The sequence below is a fragment of the Myzus persicae genome, unplaced genomic scaffold (assembly GCF_001856785.1).
Source record: "Myzus persicae strain clone G006 unplaced genomic scaffold, MPER_G0061.0, whole genome shotgun sequence".
NCBI classification, from domain to species: domain Eukaryota; kingdom Metazoa; phylum Arthropoda; class Insecta; order Hemiptera; family Aphididae; genus Myzus; species Myzus persicae.
The window spans coordinates 1,158,601-1,176,137 of record NW_019101024.1 but is presented as its reverse complement, the minus strand read 5'-3'; the positions used below and the strand labels follow the sequence as shown (position 1 = coordinate 1,176,137).

Sequence of the window (17,537 nt, the reverse complement as noted above, 5' to 3'; positions counted from 1 at the left end):
CCCCCCCCTTGGTATTATCCTTTCATATATTAATGCTCTTTTAGCCAATAATATAACTATAATTAAACATATTCTTAATTTTATATTACACACGGGTCTATGTATTTAACAGTGTGGACCTTTTCAGTTTATCTTGTCTTTGTTTTTTGTTAATCTTTTAATGTTTATTCATATCTCAATAAAGTAAAACAATCAGATAAATATGACTAAATCATTTTATTTTATTTATATTTTTAAGGGAAGAAAAAGATCTCAAAGTTGCTAAGAAATTAGCTGAAAAATTAACAAAAAATCAATATACCCATAAAATTGGGGTTAATGCGAATTCAGCTGGAGGAGGTAGACCAGGAATATTAAAAAAACACTGTCAACCAGAATCTTCTAAAAAGTATGTTTCTTATCAAATGTCTTATTATAATAATCTAATTAAGATTCAAATTTTACTAATTAAATAAATAAATATTGAACAATTTTTAAAGTTTCACAGAAGAGTCCAATGAATATACTGAGTTTGATATTGATGATATTTTGCATGACATTGACTATGAAGAAGAGGTCAGCCGTCGAATTCAAGAACAAAAGGATGCTGTGAGTTCTTCCTTTTTGTTCTTTATATTGTATCAATTAATTATTAGATCCTTAAGTCATAGCATTTAACGGGTGTAGTCTTTAGTACACGTTAATATTTACAACCGTGACTAGAGTTACACTCGTCAAATTCTAAAGATATAAGCAACAGTATGTTAAAATAATTTACCTCTTATTAAATTGGTATGTAAAGTAAATAAATAATTATTAATAAATAAATATAAGGAATTGGCCAAGAGACTACAAGAACAAGAAGGACGTCCCATGTCAATTGAAGATAGGGATAGATTAATTGCTATTGAAACACAAGACTGTGAATTGGCTAAGCTTTTACAAGAAAAAGTAAGATTTATAAAGTTAAATATAAGAGAAGTTTGTTAAGGTACAATTTTTTTTAGGAAAAAGCTCGACTGAGGAGAGCTCGAGAAAAAGCAAAACAAAAAGCATTGCTTAAAAAACAACAGCATTTGGAAGAATTGTCTGAAGTTGTATCAACTACCCAAGAACCTATTTCTAATATTGCTATTGCTATTGATCCGACATATAGTTCAAGAAGAACAGAACTACAAGACAATTTTGGTAAGTGTGTCAGTTAATTTCTATTAAAAAAGTAAAATAATTATGAATTGAAATTACAGGTACTTCTACTGCTCTATCTTCATCATTAGACGATGTTCCTCCATACATGCCAATTCAAGGTCAACGACGTAGCAATCATACAGATAAGAAAAAAAAGTCAAAGACTGATGGTGTTGCATCATTTTTTAAAGTATTTAAGTAATGTTTTGTGGTGGACATATAAAATGTGATATTTCTGTATTATAGATTCCTAGCATAGCAAAGATTGTACTATAATTTATAGTAAATTTTTTATTTTGTTAATTATATTTATTATTAATCAAAACCTGGTATTCCGCCAATTTTAAAAACTGTGTTCATTGTCTATTCGAACATATTTTAATAATTTGTATTAACTGAAATAATGCGTATTTTTAATTTTAATATTTCACATGTTGTCAATTATATTTTTATCTCATAAGAACTCCAAATTTTGCAAAAATGTATATTTTTTTTATTAATACTGTTATTGTAATTGTGAAACTAGCTGCATTAATCTATTGATAATAATTATTGTGAGAAAAAAAATTGTTTGTACAGCGTTTTATGATTTTTATTGTTATACTAATAAACAAGAATTTGTATTATTATTTTTCATTAGTATTGCATTACTCACAAAATAAAGATATAATCCTTAACTTAACTAGCCTATGGCTGGTCTTATGTCATTTTTATTTATTTGATAAAAATGAATTACTACTTGTTATATTTGGTATTTTCGCTGATAAAATATGCAGTTTAGTTAAACATGTTTATTTTTTTTGGTTTTTTTTCAAAAATGTTTGTTCTAACTTTCTAAGGCACTAAATTTAATATGTCTGCAACTTAATAATTAAAAGCATTACGCCAATAAACGTGACTAATGTTTTTTGTTCATAACTAAAATTTACAATGCATTTTAATTTTATATTTTCTTGAGGTATTAAGTGGTTCCTTCCCTTTAAGTGTGCCAATTCCACTCTTGTGGTTTGAAGGCTGATGATTTAACTATTTCCTATATTTTAATTAAAACGGTTACATCAATGGCGCTGAGTTCAGATGAAAAAAGTGGTGTATGAAAAACCATAAGTAGTGCTAAAATACTTTATTTTTCAACACTAAGTTTCATTGAATTATCTATGTTTTGAGAAAATTTTAGATTTTTTCCCAATTTTGATCAAAAAACGCTATTGGGTGTTACTGTTTGAGATTCAATAATGCAAGAATACGTAAAAATCATACCATACACTTAGGTACTTGATAATTCCACCAATGGTTAATATACCTTACAGAAGGTCAGCAGATAGGTAGTTCTTTTGGCTATAGAGAAATATTTTAAAGCAGCCACCAAAGAAGTAAACATTTTTAAAACTTATTTTTTATTTATACATTTTAAGAGGACTGTGCTGAGCAGTTATGTTTTAAAAGTTTAAAGGTTATGTGTGGCCCAAACCACTATCTAGTAAGATTTAGCTTTGGGGTATGCAAGTTAAAAAAAAAGTTAGTAACTGCTGAAATAAAATTGTTTTCTTTTATAGTATCAACTGCGTGTTTATTAGCCAATAACATAAATAATTATAATTCATAATAATTTGTTTTTTAACCCAAATTCAAGAGTGTTTTTACAATTGACAGCTTGATAGATTACTGTGTCAAATATTTTAATGGCATTATGACTGTATAAAACCAGTATTCTCACTAACATTCACAAACAATTATGCTCCTGCCAAAGCTTTAGCTGCTTAAATCTCAGGAATAAAAAAAACTACAATCACACTTTTACTTTAAGAATGGTGTTTTATTTGTCTAAATAATCTATATCACTATCAACATGTATAGTAAAAGAGGTTAAAAAATAATGCTTTTAAACCTTCAATACATTTATGTATTTAATAACTAACAAAAATGTTTAATCAATTATCCATTACCCACAAAAATGATACAGCAAGAAAACAAAATGTTATATATTTATTATTTAATATTATGAAATTGTGTTTGTTTAATAATCATATGTTTGAAATATCAAGGTTATTTAAAAATAGATTCTATATCAAGACATACAATTTTTAATGATCTCAGAATTTTTTGTTCAGAATAATAGTATTTCTTTTTTGAATACTTGCAAATGGGTTGACTCGTGGACATCCGCTTTCACGTAGAACAACTTCTACCACACTATAATTGGGAAGCCACGACTAAAAAATCAGTGCAATTTATTATTTAAGGTGAAAAAAATAATTTTGTTAGTTTCTTAGATGACCAACAACTATACAAAAAAATGAAAATTACTTTTTCTTTAAGAGCTGTAGCGACAACATTTCTATTTGGTTCAGCGTCATAAGCTACTGATTCACACCCAAAATGTTCACTGTACTCGTGAATCAATTTCCGCTTTTCATACTTCATTACTTCAAATGAATGGCTTCGAGAATTTTGTTTAGACTAATAACATTAAAATTTACTAATTAGCTCAAATTGTATACAAGTCAATTATTATACTTACTTGTTTCGCATTAGTGACCAATTCAGCAAGTTTTTCATGAACATAACTACAGAATGATGCATCTTTTTTTGCAAATTCTTTCATGAAATCTGAATATCTTGGAGTGACGTTAGGAGATAAATCTGGATTGCGGATTTGAAGTGCAAGAGCAATCCGACGATTTCGTTCTAATTTAGCGCATTCTGTTGTACATTCCAGGCTAAAAAATTATAAACGTAAATCATTCATCCTATACTATAAATATTATACAAATAAATTACATTTTATACGATTTTATGATTGGCGACGAGTCAACAATATTGTCTAAGAAGCTCATTGACTGTGCTTTAACTTGAAGACGATATTCAATCACCTTAGGGTCAGAACACATCCTAGCTTCTGTCAAATTCCCACAAACACAGCTAACACTCACCTTGAAAGAATCATTATAAATAATGCTTATATTATTATAACATTAAAAAGTGTTTTACCATTATTTTGCATGCTACTGGTGGACATGAACCATTATGACAAGGTTTGGAGCATGGATGGCTGCAATCCAATTTTGGTAAATTGCATGGTAACTGACATGGACCGGTATTACATGGCGGTGCATGACATGGTTTGGTACAAGTGTGTCTTTTGCAAGGAAGTGGAATGCCACAAGGCATTCCGCATGATACATTTTTTATATGACATGGTATAGCAAAACGCAACTAAACAGTTAAAAGAAAAATGAACAGTGGTATACATTGTAGACTAATATATTGTAATTAATACCTCGTGGCCACCAAAACACAATTTTTCAGTCAGAGCTATACATGGAGGACATTCATCTTCATTATGACATATATGAGTAGCTGGATGACCACATTCATGTTCTCGTGAACAAGGTAATGTGCATAATGGTGGACGTGTACCACACCTGATAGGAGGAGAAATAAAGCTATTGCCACATCGACAATACAACTCTTCAAAACCTTTTAGAATGAATCAATATCAATTAAGAAAATTATATAATAAAATAGAGTAAATTTAGATATATGTATAGAAAAATACAAAGGTAATATTATTATTGGATGAAATCCAACTTATAAATCTACCTTGGTATTTTATATAAATAATTTATATTTTATTTTTGAAGTAAACGACAAAATAATATATATTCACTTAATACTATGTTACATGTCATAATGTTTAGTGTAAAGAGAGCAACCATACAATTGATTTTATAGAAAGAGAAATTATCCTGAAAACTAGTGGTGAAATTGCATGGATTTAGGAACTTGATATAACAATTTTTTGAAAAGAAGTGCTGAAATAATGTTATCTACCACAACAACCTACAAAAAAATATTTTTAAAAGTTTGAAAACGTGTACTTGAATATGTACTTTTATGTGACGGTTCTCCCCAGTAATTAATTATGGTGGTGGGTGCTGGGTGGGTGGTTGGATAAATTGACATTCTAGTGCGTACATTTTAGAAATATAAAAATTAGTAATTATACTTTTATATTACTTATTACAAAAATTTATTATACAAAAAAAATATATAGACCAAAAATATTCAACTCTTTAAATTTAAATATAAAAAAATTCTTAAGAACTAATTCTAAAATTAATATAAATAAATATATATCAGTCATTATTATGTGATCTTTAAATTATTTGTAAATTTTACATAGTATAGTATATTATGTATAGTACCTATCGATGTTCCATGTATTCATAATTACAAATAATGCTGTTCTTATATTTTCTTTTTACCTCGGTTCTTGTTGCTACATCTGTTTATTATTATTATTATATATTTAATTGTAAGTAAAATTATTTATCAGTAATATAATTACATTCACCAAAATAACTCTCTACCTCCAACTCAAGCTTTGCTTACAGGACTACAGGAGGTAGATAAACCATATAAATTGTATGATGTTTGATTTTAGATTGAAATAAATGGTTTTTTTTAAATACAAGGACTAGATGTCTTTATATTTTTATATTGTAGGTATTCAAGCACATTAATAATGAATACAAATTTATACCTCAACACATGTAACTTTATAAAAAATTGAAACTGCATGAATAAATGTAAAAAATATTTTTTTTTCTAACAATATTAACTGATAGTAAATATATTATACTATTATATAAATAAATAAATAAATTAGTTTATAATAATACCATATAAAATAGTTGGATTGCAAACTACAATTCTTTTAGGCATTGAAAGTTGTTTCATACTTACATCAGTTACATAAACACAATAATGATTATAGATTATATTATATTTACATTTTACACCTACTTGCTTCATAGCACATTGAACAGCTTCCAGAATGACAAACGCGTTCACAACGATGTTGACGGCAGTTTAATAGTCCATTACAAGTTCTGGTACATATATGCTCTTGTGCATTACAACATAATACCATACATCTATGCTTACCGCAAGACATCATCTAAGAACCAAAAAATATTAGTTCATATACAACGGTCAATAAAAGATTATTATTTAGCATACACATGCACACGGGGTTCATACTTTAAAATTTTTGATTTATTTAAAATATTATTATAATTTTGAATTACAGGTAAAATGTATTGCAACAAACATTAAACATAAACCTATTAATTATGTGCATTTTAAACAAAAAAAATTTTTAACTTAAGTCAATAATTATCCGGTATGGCTATATAATATGCATAGTAAGTAGAGGAAGAGTTATCTCCTGAAAAAAAGAACCATGTGCATGCCTATGTTATTTATATCTGAAATATAATTAATACATTTGTAAGTAAATATATATATGTAAATATTATATAACATATGTAAATACTAAAGACAAAGATATAAAATCATATGCAAAAGTTGTAAGACTTAAGAACATTTTTTTTAACTGTAGAAGAAATTAAAAGAACTAAAAATTGAATAAAATAACAAAATAAAAGATAAAGATAAAAACTGATAGTCATGAATGATGATGAGTGTTTATTGTTTAAAGAATACGTCAGGATTACATTTAAATGATTTTACCTTGTTACATTTCTTTTTGCAAGTCAATTCACTGGTAGCAGAATTACATTTTATTTCCTTAGATCTACTACCGCATTTACATACATATTTTGTTTTAAGCTCACAGCGAACACATGGGCCTTCATGACAATTTTGTTCACACAGATGCGGATTTTCTATACAAAATAAATTCAATATATTAGTTAATAAAATTGCAATGTGTGTCCATATAATGCACATACCTGGTGGACCACATTCTAGAGGTTTTCCACATGGTTGGTCACATGTGGGTACTGGCTGTATGCATAATGTACGGTTACTAAGTTCGTCTTCTGTCAATGGCCGTTTTCCACAAGGACATCTATTAACAGATAAAGCTGTACATGGGTCACATTGACCAACATGACACACCTTCTGGCATAAGTGATTTTCACAAGACAATTTTTTTTCACACAGATTTCCACAGCTGTAATATAAAACCATGGCATTCTCAGGAGTGCATGGTACTTGTCGTTTAGATTTGCCACAGAAACACACTGGAAAAAAAACCCGTTAACTGTAGTTATAGGTATTGTGAGAAATTGTTAAGCTTGTTTATCATCATTATCTCCAAATAGACACATATTATTCATATATTTCTCTAATTTTCTGAATAATCTAACAAATTATTATTTCTTTTAAGTCCTATCTGTATCAATTTATCAATGTAAACAGACTGATGATATAAATTATAAAACTTTGGAGTACCTAAAAACCTTTCCCACAGAATAACTTATTAATTTAATATTAAATTTCCAAGTTTGTTCCAAAATAATTATGTGTATTAATGGATCAACTATTACCACAAATAGAAAAAAAAATTGCTAGCATCTGCCGCGTGGTAGAAGACTAGAAAAGGGTTCAGAACTTCTGTGAAATGGTGAAATTAGAAACACAGTTTCAGTTTGCATATTTCAAATAATTTTAACGATTACTATTTTATGTTACAGAATTTTACTGGGAATAACAGTACATAAATATACTATAGTAAACTAAATTTCCATTTTCTATTTTGATAGGTACCCAAAACATAATATTGCATTTATTAAATTATTAAGTAATAATTACTTAATGGACCAGTAAGCTGAGAAAAAGAAGAATGAATAAACTCAAAAACTGCTTAACCGATTTAAAAAATTCTTATTAAACAAGTTACACAAAGCTAAAAAATCTTTTAAATTAATTCTGTATTTTATTCAAAAAAAATGTATAGATCCTTATGAAAATAATAAGAACACAACGATTTGATATCTAGCTCACATACGAATAATATAAATTTGTTTATTATAGGGTTGCTCTTAGTTAATGAAAATATAATTTGTATTAAGATTGAATAGTTTTAGACCTTTTTTTTATATATGGTCAAAACCATCAAAATTAGTGTTAAAAATCTTAAATGGAGATTAAGATAGGATAAATCGACAGGCGTTAATTTAAGGGTTAATTTCAATACATTATTATGGTTGGATATATTTAAAACCGTGTACTACGAAAACATCAGTCAATAATAGATGTAAAAAAAGTCAGAGGCACAATACACCTAGTTTTTATATTTAATCCATAATAATGCTATTTATGTAAAAAAAACAACCTTAAGTATCATAACTATTGTTATATTATTAATTATTATCAAGTTCAGCGTCAAAATATACCAATTCTGTAAATATCTGTAGATGTTGATAGCCTATTAAGATTAGGAATGTCTTCTTATTATATAAAAAAAAAAAACAAAATTTATTATTATATACAATATACAAATATGCAAATAATATTGATTCAACCTGTCAGCTACAGTAGTAATAATATAAATAAAATCAGAATCGTTTTTTGTACATAATATTATATCATTGAATTCAAATTTAACACCATCCATCACAATGACCCACACTTGTAACCTACTATTTAGCAGAGCATCACCCATTAACTCATTCTTTTGTTTGATTAAAAAAAAATATATTAACTTGCAGGTGTATATTCAATGTCATAATTATTTTAATTTTAAAAGCTCATAAAAAGTAAGGTGACTTTATGGTAAACTTTTATTGATTGTAAGTAGAAAAATTTGGGAGGAGTTTGTAATAAATTTTCAAGTTTTTTGACCAAGTAGAAAATTATCATATCATAGTTGAAAATTTCTTCTTGCAATAGCTATGTAAAATATTTTGAAAATTTTATTGTTCATAGAAAATATTTAATACGCCTTTGGAAAAACTTTGAAGTATTTTCAGTTATTAATTTTTGAATTTCACCAAAAAACAAAATTAATTTAGTCAAAAACTGGGCTTGTGTCATTTTACCTCATTTATTTTAGTTTTTCCCTTTGTTTTTATAAACTGCTCAGAATATTTTACTTTTGACTCTTTAAAGTACCAACCAGATCAAATGGCAGAATTTTTCTATCAGAAAAGATGCTGCCGTAGAAAATCAAATCATTTTTAGTTTTTACTGCCCCCAAAAGGCGACAGACTGATAAAAAACATATCATTGTAAAATTTTTACATTTATCGTACCGCTCAGAATCTAAAATAAAGGTTATATTAAATGTAAAACAATAATAATAAAAAATATCAATCATATGATATTTGTAGTGATTTATTCTGCTTTAATTATCACTAGAAACTACGAATACTAAAAACAAACTTTTATGTCAATATTATCAATTTTATTCCAATAAAATAATATTTTTTTTTCCATTATTCATATCATAATTAAGAATACCATTACTTACTTAGTAAGCATATATAACAGTTTGTAAATCAACAAAATGTAATGATCATTATAAATAAATATTAAAGTTACTGTTAAATTTTCAGATATTTATATTTTTAATTATTTTAACATATATTTATTATACTAATACATCATAATAAATAATTCATTTATAATAAAAACAAGTATAATGAAATATAAATTGGCACTTTGAATACAATGCATGTTTTGTTTACATATTATTTTAAAAGTTAAATTGTATTTTAAAATTATAAAAAGGAATTTAATTACATTTGTTTTCTTAAAAGGAGGAACTAGAACTGGAACTAGAACCGGAATCAGAACCGGAACTGTGGTTACTGGCAGAAGAATTTGAATCATTTATATAGCTGATACTACTTTGTGAACTATCAGTAGTAGAATCTTCAGAATAACTAGAATTAGTACCAGCAATAACTCCTTCTTCGCCACTAGAATCATCACTCATATCCCATGAATTATCACCACTTCCCTCACTATCCATTGGTGAAGAAGTGTTAACAATTTCTCTTTCTTCTTCACTAGAACTATCTGCCCAATCCCAACTATCATTAGTAGTACCATTATCACGAGAGTCATAATTATTTAAAACACAACCTTCATTATTTTCATTATTTTCATCATTTTCTTCTTCTCCAGTATCATCTGCATCTGCATCTGCATCTGCATCTGCATCTACATCATCTTCTTCTTCTTCATCATCATCATTATCATCATCATCATCATCAGTCACTGGATACTCAATTTCAAACTCGTGAGAACCAGAGTAGCCAGAGAGTGGGTTTGCTAAGACTACAGGAAAATTTGAGTTATTGCGGTATCCAAAATCAATATCTTGCATAATCTCATCTATATCATCAACATTGACTTCAACATCAAAATCATCATCATCAACATCACTTTCATCTGATAAAGTCATAACAAATTCATCATTATTAACAGGAAAAGCTGTAGGAACATCATGATTATTACTAGAAGTAGAATAATATGAATCATAAACACTACTCCTTGGCTCATATAATTCTTCTGGAGTCAGGCCTAGTGCTCGTAATTCTTCCTCTGTTACTTCTGAGTCAGGTGGTAATCGATTATATTCTATAATTGCTTCAGCAAATGATGCACTTGATTGAAGTAAAGCTAGTGCTGCCGCCGGAGTTCTAGTTCTATCTAAAAACAAATAATGGTAAATTATTATATATTAAAGAAAACCAAAATATTTAGGCGTTCTTTACGTATTTTTTTTTTAAATGTTGAACAAAATTTTATGATATATAAATCATCTTTTTAAGATTCGTGCTACTAGGTTTATTTTAAAAATATTCTGAATAATTTACAAAAACTTAACGTTTATAGAATGTAATAATAATGTAAAATTAAGGATTAATATTATAGAAAATTTACTTAATATTGAATTTGTAAAAGAGTATATAATAAACAAAACTGAGCAAAATGTTCATAAATTGCAATATTAAAAAAAAATTATATGAATTTAAGACATGATTTATTAAGTACTTATAACTCATTAAGGATTAATAAATATGATAAACAAAACTCTTTGCTTGAACACAATTCATATTCTCTAAAAATTTAATAAGTTAAGTTGTTCTAACATTAACTTTGAACAAACAGTAGTAAGAATCTGGCATGTAGATTTGATGTCGTGCAGAGAAAACACACTCTAGTACTACAAACATTATGTAATAACAATTAGATATAATGATAAAGAATGTTTAATCAAGACATAATGTATCTAATTATATCATATTTGATCATATGTTTTTTGACAGTACCACTGAAAATTGCTCATTTAAGAATTGAAAATTATACTTAGATATAAAAAAGTTATAGTTAAAAATATTGATCAGAAGTAAGAAAAAACATATTCAACTTTTTTTCTGAATCTAAAACAGTTATTATTTGGTTGGAATTAAAAAATAATAGTTAACTTTGAATATATTGATTTTTTTTAATGACGAAAATTAAGTAATAGTTTAAAATTTAAAGAAAGAATTTTATTAAGATAAGTTTTACTTATGCATAACAAAATGGAGTATATACATTCAAAAGTTCCAATTTGATGATATTATCTTAAATATTTGAGTGATTATATCAAACTCAAGTTAAAAGCATTCTTAGTGTTCCCGTTGCATTTACATTTTAAAGCAAGTTATGACTATGTAAAATATTCAACTTTTTGTTATAATCATAATTTACATTAAATAAAATATTCATTTTTTGTAAAAACCAAAGAGAGAACAGATTTACATCTAACTTTGAGTTTAATATTTTTTGTTGAGAGTCCATTTGTAAGGAGACAACACAATCTCTCAAACTGAAGTTTAAACATATGTTATTCTTACCAATATGTTTACAAACGTGGTCGTTGATACTTTAACATTGAATTTAATTTATGTTAACACAATTAAAAATTAAAAGAGAATTATACCTTTGTTTTCTAAATTAAGAATTATTCAGTAGCTTTGTCCCTCTAGGAGAATGCTGTGCCTATCTCTTTATTGGTATCTGCTATAACTCTATATTCTTCAACAAATTTGAAAAGTATGATTTATTGAAAATATAAAAAAATATTAGTGGAACTAAGTAAAAAACGCCTAAAATGTTAATTTAAAATGTACATTAATTTCTATCATTACTTACCATAAACATGGTAACGCATGTTGACTTTCAGCAAATTTAGATGTTCAAAAGTTAAATTAAATGAAAAAAGAATAAGATGAACTAGGCTTAAAGATATTTAATAAAATAATAACAAATTATATTTTTGATAATAAAATTATAAGTAAGAAATTTAGAGAACACAAATCTTCTACCAAATTGTAATTATAATTAAAACCATTAAATTTTTTTTTCTAATTATAGATCGTAAAATAGGCATATCAATGAAAACTTAAATAGTAACTTATCAGAGACAAATAAACTAAAACAAGCTTATGACAATTTATGGTGTTGTCTTATTAGTTAAAACATAACCAAACTTTTATCAATTTAAACATGTGTAAAATTAAAATAAACAGTATTATACTCTGTTCCACTAGAGGACATGTTGCAGCCCGACCAAAATCATTTTTCCGTACTCGTCCAATATGCTATTTACCGTCGACTATGGTTGATTTCGATATTTTTGCAAACACCCCGGCTTGTGTTACCTTTATTTGGAATACCCAATACCAAACAAGTTCTACGTTATCACACAAATTTAGACCACTGTGCACTTCCCATTTTTATCTACATACATAAAAAAGTTATTGTTTTTGCGTATGGAGTAAAATGTTTGGCACCCTTTTTTTTTAACATTGACTATAAATTGTTTTTAAATATTAGCTTCCGAATCACATTTTAACTATTTTTCAACTCGGCACCACAAACTGTTTAGTTTTTAATTTTTTGTACATGTTTGATCGATTGGTAATGAACCGCATGTTTTTAAAAATTTTTCGCACATCTCTTCATTTTGAATAATAAATAACTCATAGTTGACAAACTTATAATAATAATTGATAAATAATAATAAATAAATCACAGTAAAACCACATATAATCGACACGACTCACAAACACACACTAAACAGGTATAATATAAAGGTATACCTACAAACCTACAAGGTATAATATAATATAATTTGGGCTTTCGATAAAAAACCTTATGTTAATTGCAAAATTATAAAGTATATTTAATATACAGCATAAGGACATATGATAGATATCATACTAAACTATCATAAAATTACGGTAGATAGCATATTGGACGAGAAGTCTTTTTTCTGCACATTCCATTGCTGTCTTTTCATAGGGGAACCGACTTTGATGGCAGAGTGATGCGTAGTTTACTTGTAGAATAGAGTATCTTACAGTTTACTAGCTAAAATAGATATTCCTGGTTAAGTGTCTAAAAAATAATTTTCCAAAATACCAAATTTTGTGCCTAAATGAATACATTAACCAGGAATTTTGTTCGGAGGAATTTATATAAATACGATTTTACTAAAATGGATTAAAATCCATATCAACACTGTGGTAAGAGGGAAAACCATTTGCTTAGTTTAGTCAATAAGTAATTGAATCTACTTAAAATAATTTCAATGTATTTAAAAACAAGTTTGGTATAAGGGTATATCCATGTTGTTATTTCCACCAAACCAAATACTCTCCCAAAAAATTGTTAGACATTAAAACAATTAATAATATTTACCACTAGTTTATTTCTGTGTATTATAATAATAATAAAATAATTATCACCAAACTTTCATTTTTATCTAAAATAAACCTTAGATTTTGTTAATAAAAAAGCAATACTTACATTGAGGACAACCCTTATCACATGGTCCACAGCCTTTAGCATGACATACTTTTTGACATTCATGGATTTGGCAGTTTAATTTTTTAAGACAAATACTGTTGCATACAATCTGGGTTGCCTGACCACATAGAGCATACTCTTGTTTTTTTCCACATCCACATGATCTGAATTCAATTAATTTTATTATAATTAAAATAGAGTGGAAATTGAATTTAATTAAATAACAACCTTATAACTTGCACAACACATTGTGGACAAGGACCAGGATGACAAAGCAGTGTACACTTATGATGACAATCATCATAGTTTAAATTATAATTTTTTCTTGGCAATCCACAAACTTGACCACAAGAATGTGGAATGTCCACATTATTAAAATATGGATTGGGTAATGTGCCGCAATAACATACATATTTTGGTTTTCCGGTCACCTCGCTTTGACACGCCGGACATCTCCAAATGGCATCTATGAAAATTATTATTATTTTACTTGAATCAATAAAATTAAAACAGAAGTATGGTAATAATTTGATATTAATATGTACATTAATAATATGCTAGAAGTAAATATTAAGTTGAATTAAAATAAATTTGTGATTATCGATGTAATTTAATTTACTTTTATAAATATGGTAATTTTGAAATAAAGATATAAATTCTAAATGAAATCCACCAGTTCCGGAAGGCCTTCTTTAACCTTTTTAGGTAGGAAGCCATTCATTATTTTTAAAAATTGGGCTACATTTGTAGTAAAACACAAAGTTTATCAATTACAAATTATGTAAGTAAATATATTACATATTTATGCTAATGTGACTGTTTTTAGTCTATTTGTTTTGTGTTTGGTTGTATTTGAGGCAAAATTATACTAGGGGCAAGTTTTGAAACCAGTTATTTCTTTATAATGACAGTAATAATTGTATAGCCATTGTAAATACAAATAATATTTAGGCCCAAAATTTCAAAACAACTACAGACCAAGAATTTTACAGGTTGCATAAGCCTATACATAGTTAAGTTCAATACATTCAAGCTTCTAACAATTTAATCCATAAAAACACTTAATATAACTTACTGCCATGAGATTTAATGAACCAAACTGTTATGCACTTTAAATGCATAATTTGGTAACAATTACGACAGTTCCAAGTTTGTTCAATATTTTTAACCCGTTCATAACATATAACACAATCTACTTTATTTTCGTTCAAAAGATTAATAAGCAAATCTCGTTGGCCCTTATTTTTTAATGCATCTGGTATAGAAGAAATTATAGTAGTAGCTGCATAGTTTGAGTTACTATTACTCCTATAACATGAAAATAATAAATTAAGTCAAAATGTAAGTAAAATTAATAGTTTTATACAAATGAAACCTACCCGCTACTATTCGATGCACTGGAACTTCCACAAAATGTCATTGACTGAATTACTAAACCTTCTCTTTGATTAGCAGTAGCCTCATCATTCGCTATACAATAAATATAAACAAATTAATATTATTTTAAATAATATAAATAAAACAAAATTAAAAATTCACATAACTATTTATTTATTTAAGACAATGACAATAAGATTGAGTTCAATAAATTTTAAAAGTATATGCTGGGGCTCACAAGTTTAAAATGAAAATCAAGTAGGTAATTAGGTATTTATTTTAAGTCTTAAAATTATATATGAGACATACAAAACATATGTATTCAAAAATAATTTTTAAAGTTTATTTGAAAAACAATAGGTACAGGTAGGTTAATATAATTTATAAATATTGTACAATTAGGTAAATATTTATTTTACGGTTACCTTAGGTACAATGTTTTAAATTATAACTCAAAATAGTAATAAAACATTATATATGTTATTAATTACCTATAGGAATAAATTCTGGAGCATTTGCTGATAAATTGGAAGTAACCCTAACTGTACTTTCATTACGACGATTATTCCTTTTACGGCTAGTTCTCGGCATTATCAATCAAATTGTTGGAATTAGTTAACTAAAACAAAGACAAAAAACCATTTTTAAGTGTACATTATTTTGCAGAAAATTTTACCTAAAATATACAATTTTAATGCAATCATATGACACATCCATAGTAAATAAATAAATTCATTTTTCATAGCAACTTATTTATAGGTAACAACATCAAACATAATTAAGACAAAACAAAATAATTATTTTATGAACATACCTATATAAAATTTAGATAACGTTAATAACTTTGAATATTCTCTTTAAGTTAAGGTAAAGTATAACTTCAAAATCATTAATCATAGGCTGAAGTTAAACTATATTATGGAGCACCAATAACAAAATATAATGATATCAATAATATTTAAATTTTAAATGTTGTTTAGGTTTAGATTTTGAGGGCATTGTTACTATAAATGTACATTAATAGATACAAAATAGTTTTATCTCAATTATTTTAAACACAAATTGTATTATTTTGAGCACTTGAAAGATGGCAAATCTGGACCAATGAGATAAAAACAGATACTTTTATGTATGTTCTTATAAAAACTAGTTATCCAACAACAGGTGTCAAGACATGAAGAAATTATAAATTATTATTAGTCAAAAACAAAGAGTACACAGATACACAGCTACTTACTCACAAAAATTTGGTGAAATATATGGCCACTGTTGGGCGAAAAAAACGATAACAATTTAATTATTTGTGGCCACGAATTAACATAATGTCCCTTCTACTCCCCCTTCAAACACCATGTATGTGATAGACCGCAAGATAGTAACAATAATTTTTTTGTTAAGTGGCGCCTACACGATCAATATTCAATGTTGACAATATAATTGATCGTATATTGGTTGTATTGAAGGTGCTTCAAAAATATTGATCGTGGACGGGCCGCTTAAGTGTAACAAAAAACCGACCAGACGGAATGGCGCGAATGCGAAAAAAATTTCACACACGGAGATGTCAGGGCAGCGACCATCGATACGACCACCACAAAAACGAGAGTACTCGGGGTTAACGATGGTACCTACCGATTATCTGTTTTTTATCACTCACCGGAAAAAGAGTGCGAATTACTTCGCACGGGTTCTGCTCAGTTGGACGATTCGACGTCAACGGACTTGACGTTGGAATTCGAAGCGGCTGCAGTGGCAGTGGCTGTTCTGACGACGAGGAAGGGCCGGCAAGAAAAATAAAGCCAACAACGATGGCGGACAGGCCAAAAAACGCGTGCCGGGCAGCGGACGCTTACGGAAGAAAATGAGAACGCGTACTTTGCACCCGCCTGACAAGCAGTGCGTATGCGCAGCGCGAAGATCTTCGGAAGACGCGACTAGTGTCGGCGTTGATCGTCCGACGGCCAATGGGCGCACGCGCGCACAACTTTAGTACTGCGCAACGGACGATGGATGACAGTGTTACAGACCGCAGCAATGCAGTAAATGGGCAACGAGCCGACGAGCCATTTCACTTGACGCTTGCAACAGTTGCAACTATAATTAATTCGGTACTATTAACCCACAGATTACATCATATTATATTATAGTATTGTAGTGCCATACTATGTAATCTAAGGTCTATAATCTGTCCGCTCATCCGCGATCCGCGGCTGTCGAATACTCGAATGTCGAATGTCGGTCCGTGTGTTGATGTTCAGGACCTACCAACTTCAGGTGGACGCACTGATTGACCTTGTGGCCCGAGCCCCGCGTCACCGTCCGTCCTTCCTATCTCTCTTGTTCTCGGTACATTGCGGCGCGGCCGCGGAGAG

General features: G+C 28.1%; 2 protein-coding genes across 5 annotated transcripts in view; one reads left to right on the top strand and one right to left on the bottom strand.

Annotated features, from left to right (window-relative positions):
- Positions 1-1,803, top strand: part of LOC111027322 (coiled-coil domain-containing protein 50) — an 11,962-nt gene extending 10,159 nt beyond the window's left edge. The window contains exons 4-8 of the mRNA XM_022305677.1: positions 239-388; positions 480-588; positions 814-930; positions 987-1,167; positions 1,227-1,803. Coding sequence (XP_022161369.1) covers positions 239-388; positions 480-588; positions 814-930; positions 987-1,167; positions 1,227-1,369 — 700 coding nt within the window. The 3' untranslated portion in view covers positions 1,370-1,803. The remainder of the gene's footprint in view (positions 1-238; positions 389-479; positions 589-813; positions 931-986; positions 1,168-1,226) is intronic.
- Positions 1,804-2,962: 1,159 nt separating this feature from the next.
- LOC111027317 (protein shuttle craft-like) lies at positions 2,963-17,423 on the bottom strand. 4 transcript variants are annotated; one of them, XM_022305669.1, is made up of 17 exons: positions 17,329-17,423; positions 16,823-17,259; positions 15,657-15,784; positions 15,168-15,258; positions 14,864-15,096; positions 14,017-14,254; positions 13,789-13,952; positions 10,069-10,638; positions 6,927-7,220; positions 6,706-6,860; positions 5,977-6,130; positions 4,448-4,647; positions 4,159-4,383; positions 3,949-4,100; positions 3,689-3,887; positions 3,475-3,627; positions 2,963-3,380 (listed from the first exon to the last, which is right to left on the bottom strand). In XM_022305669.1, the coding sequence occupies exons 3-17, from the start codon at positions 15,754-15,756 to the stop codon at positions 3,261-3,263; spliced, it is 3,048 nt and encodes a 1,015-aa protein (XP_022161361.1). In that variant the 5' UTR covers positions 15,757-15,784; positions 16,823-17,259; positions 17,329-17,423; the 3' UTR covers positions 2,963-3,260. The 4 variants fall into 4 exon arrangements, with proteins under 4 accessions (XP_022161361.1, XP_022161362.1, XP_022161360.1 ...); XM_022305670.1 differs by having other exon boundaries at positions 10,069-10,377; positions 10,444-10,638; positions 16,823-17,409; XM_022305668.1 differs by having other exon boundaries at positions 16,823-17,410.
- Positions 17,424-17,537: the final 114 nt, after the last annotated feature.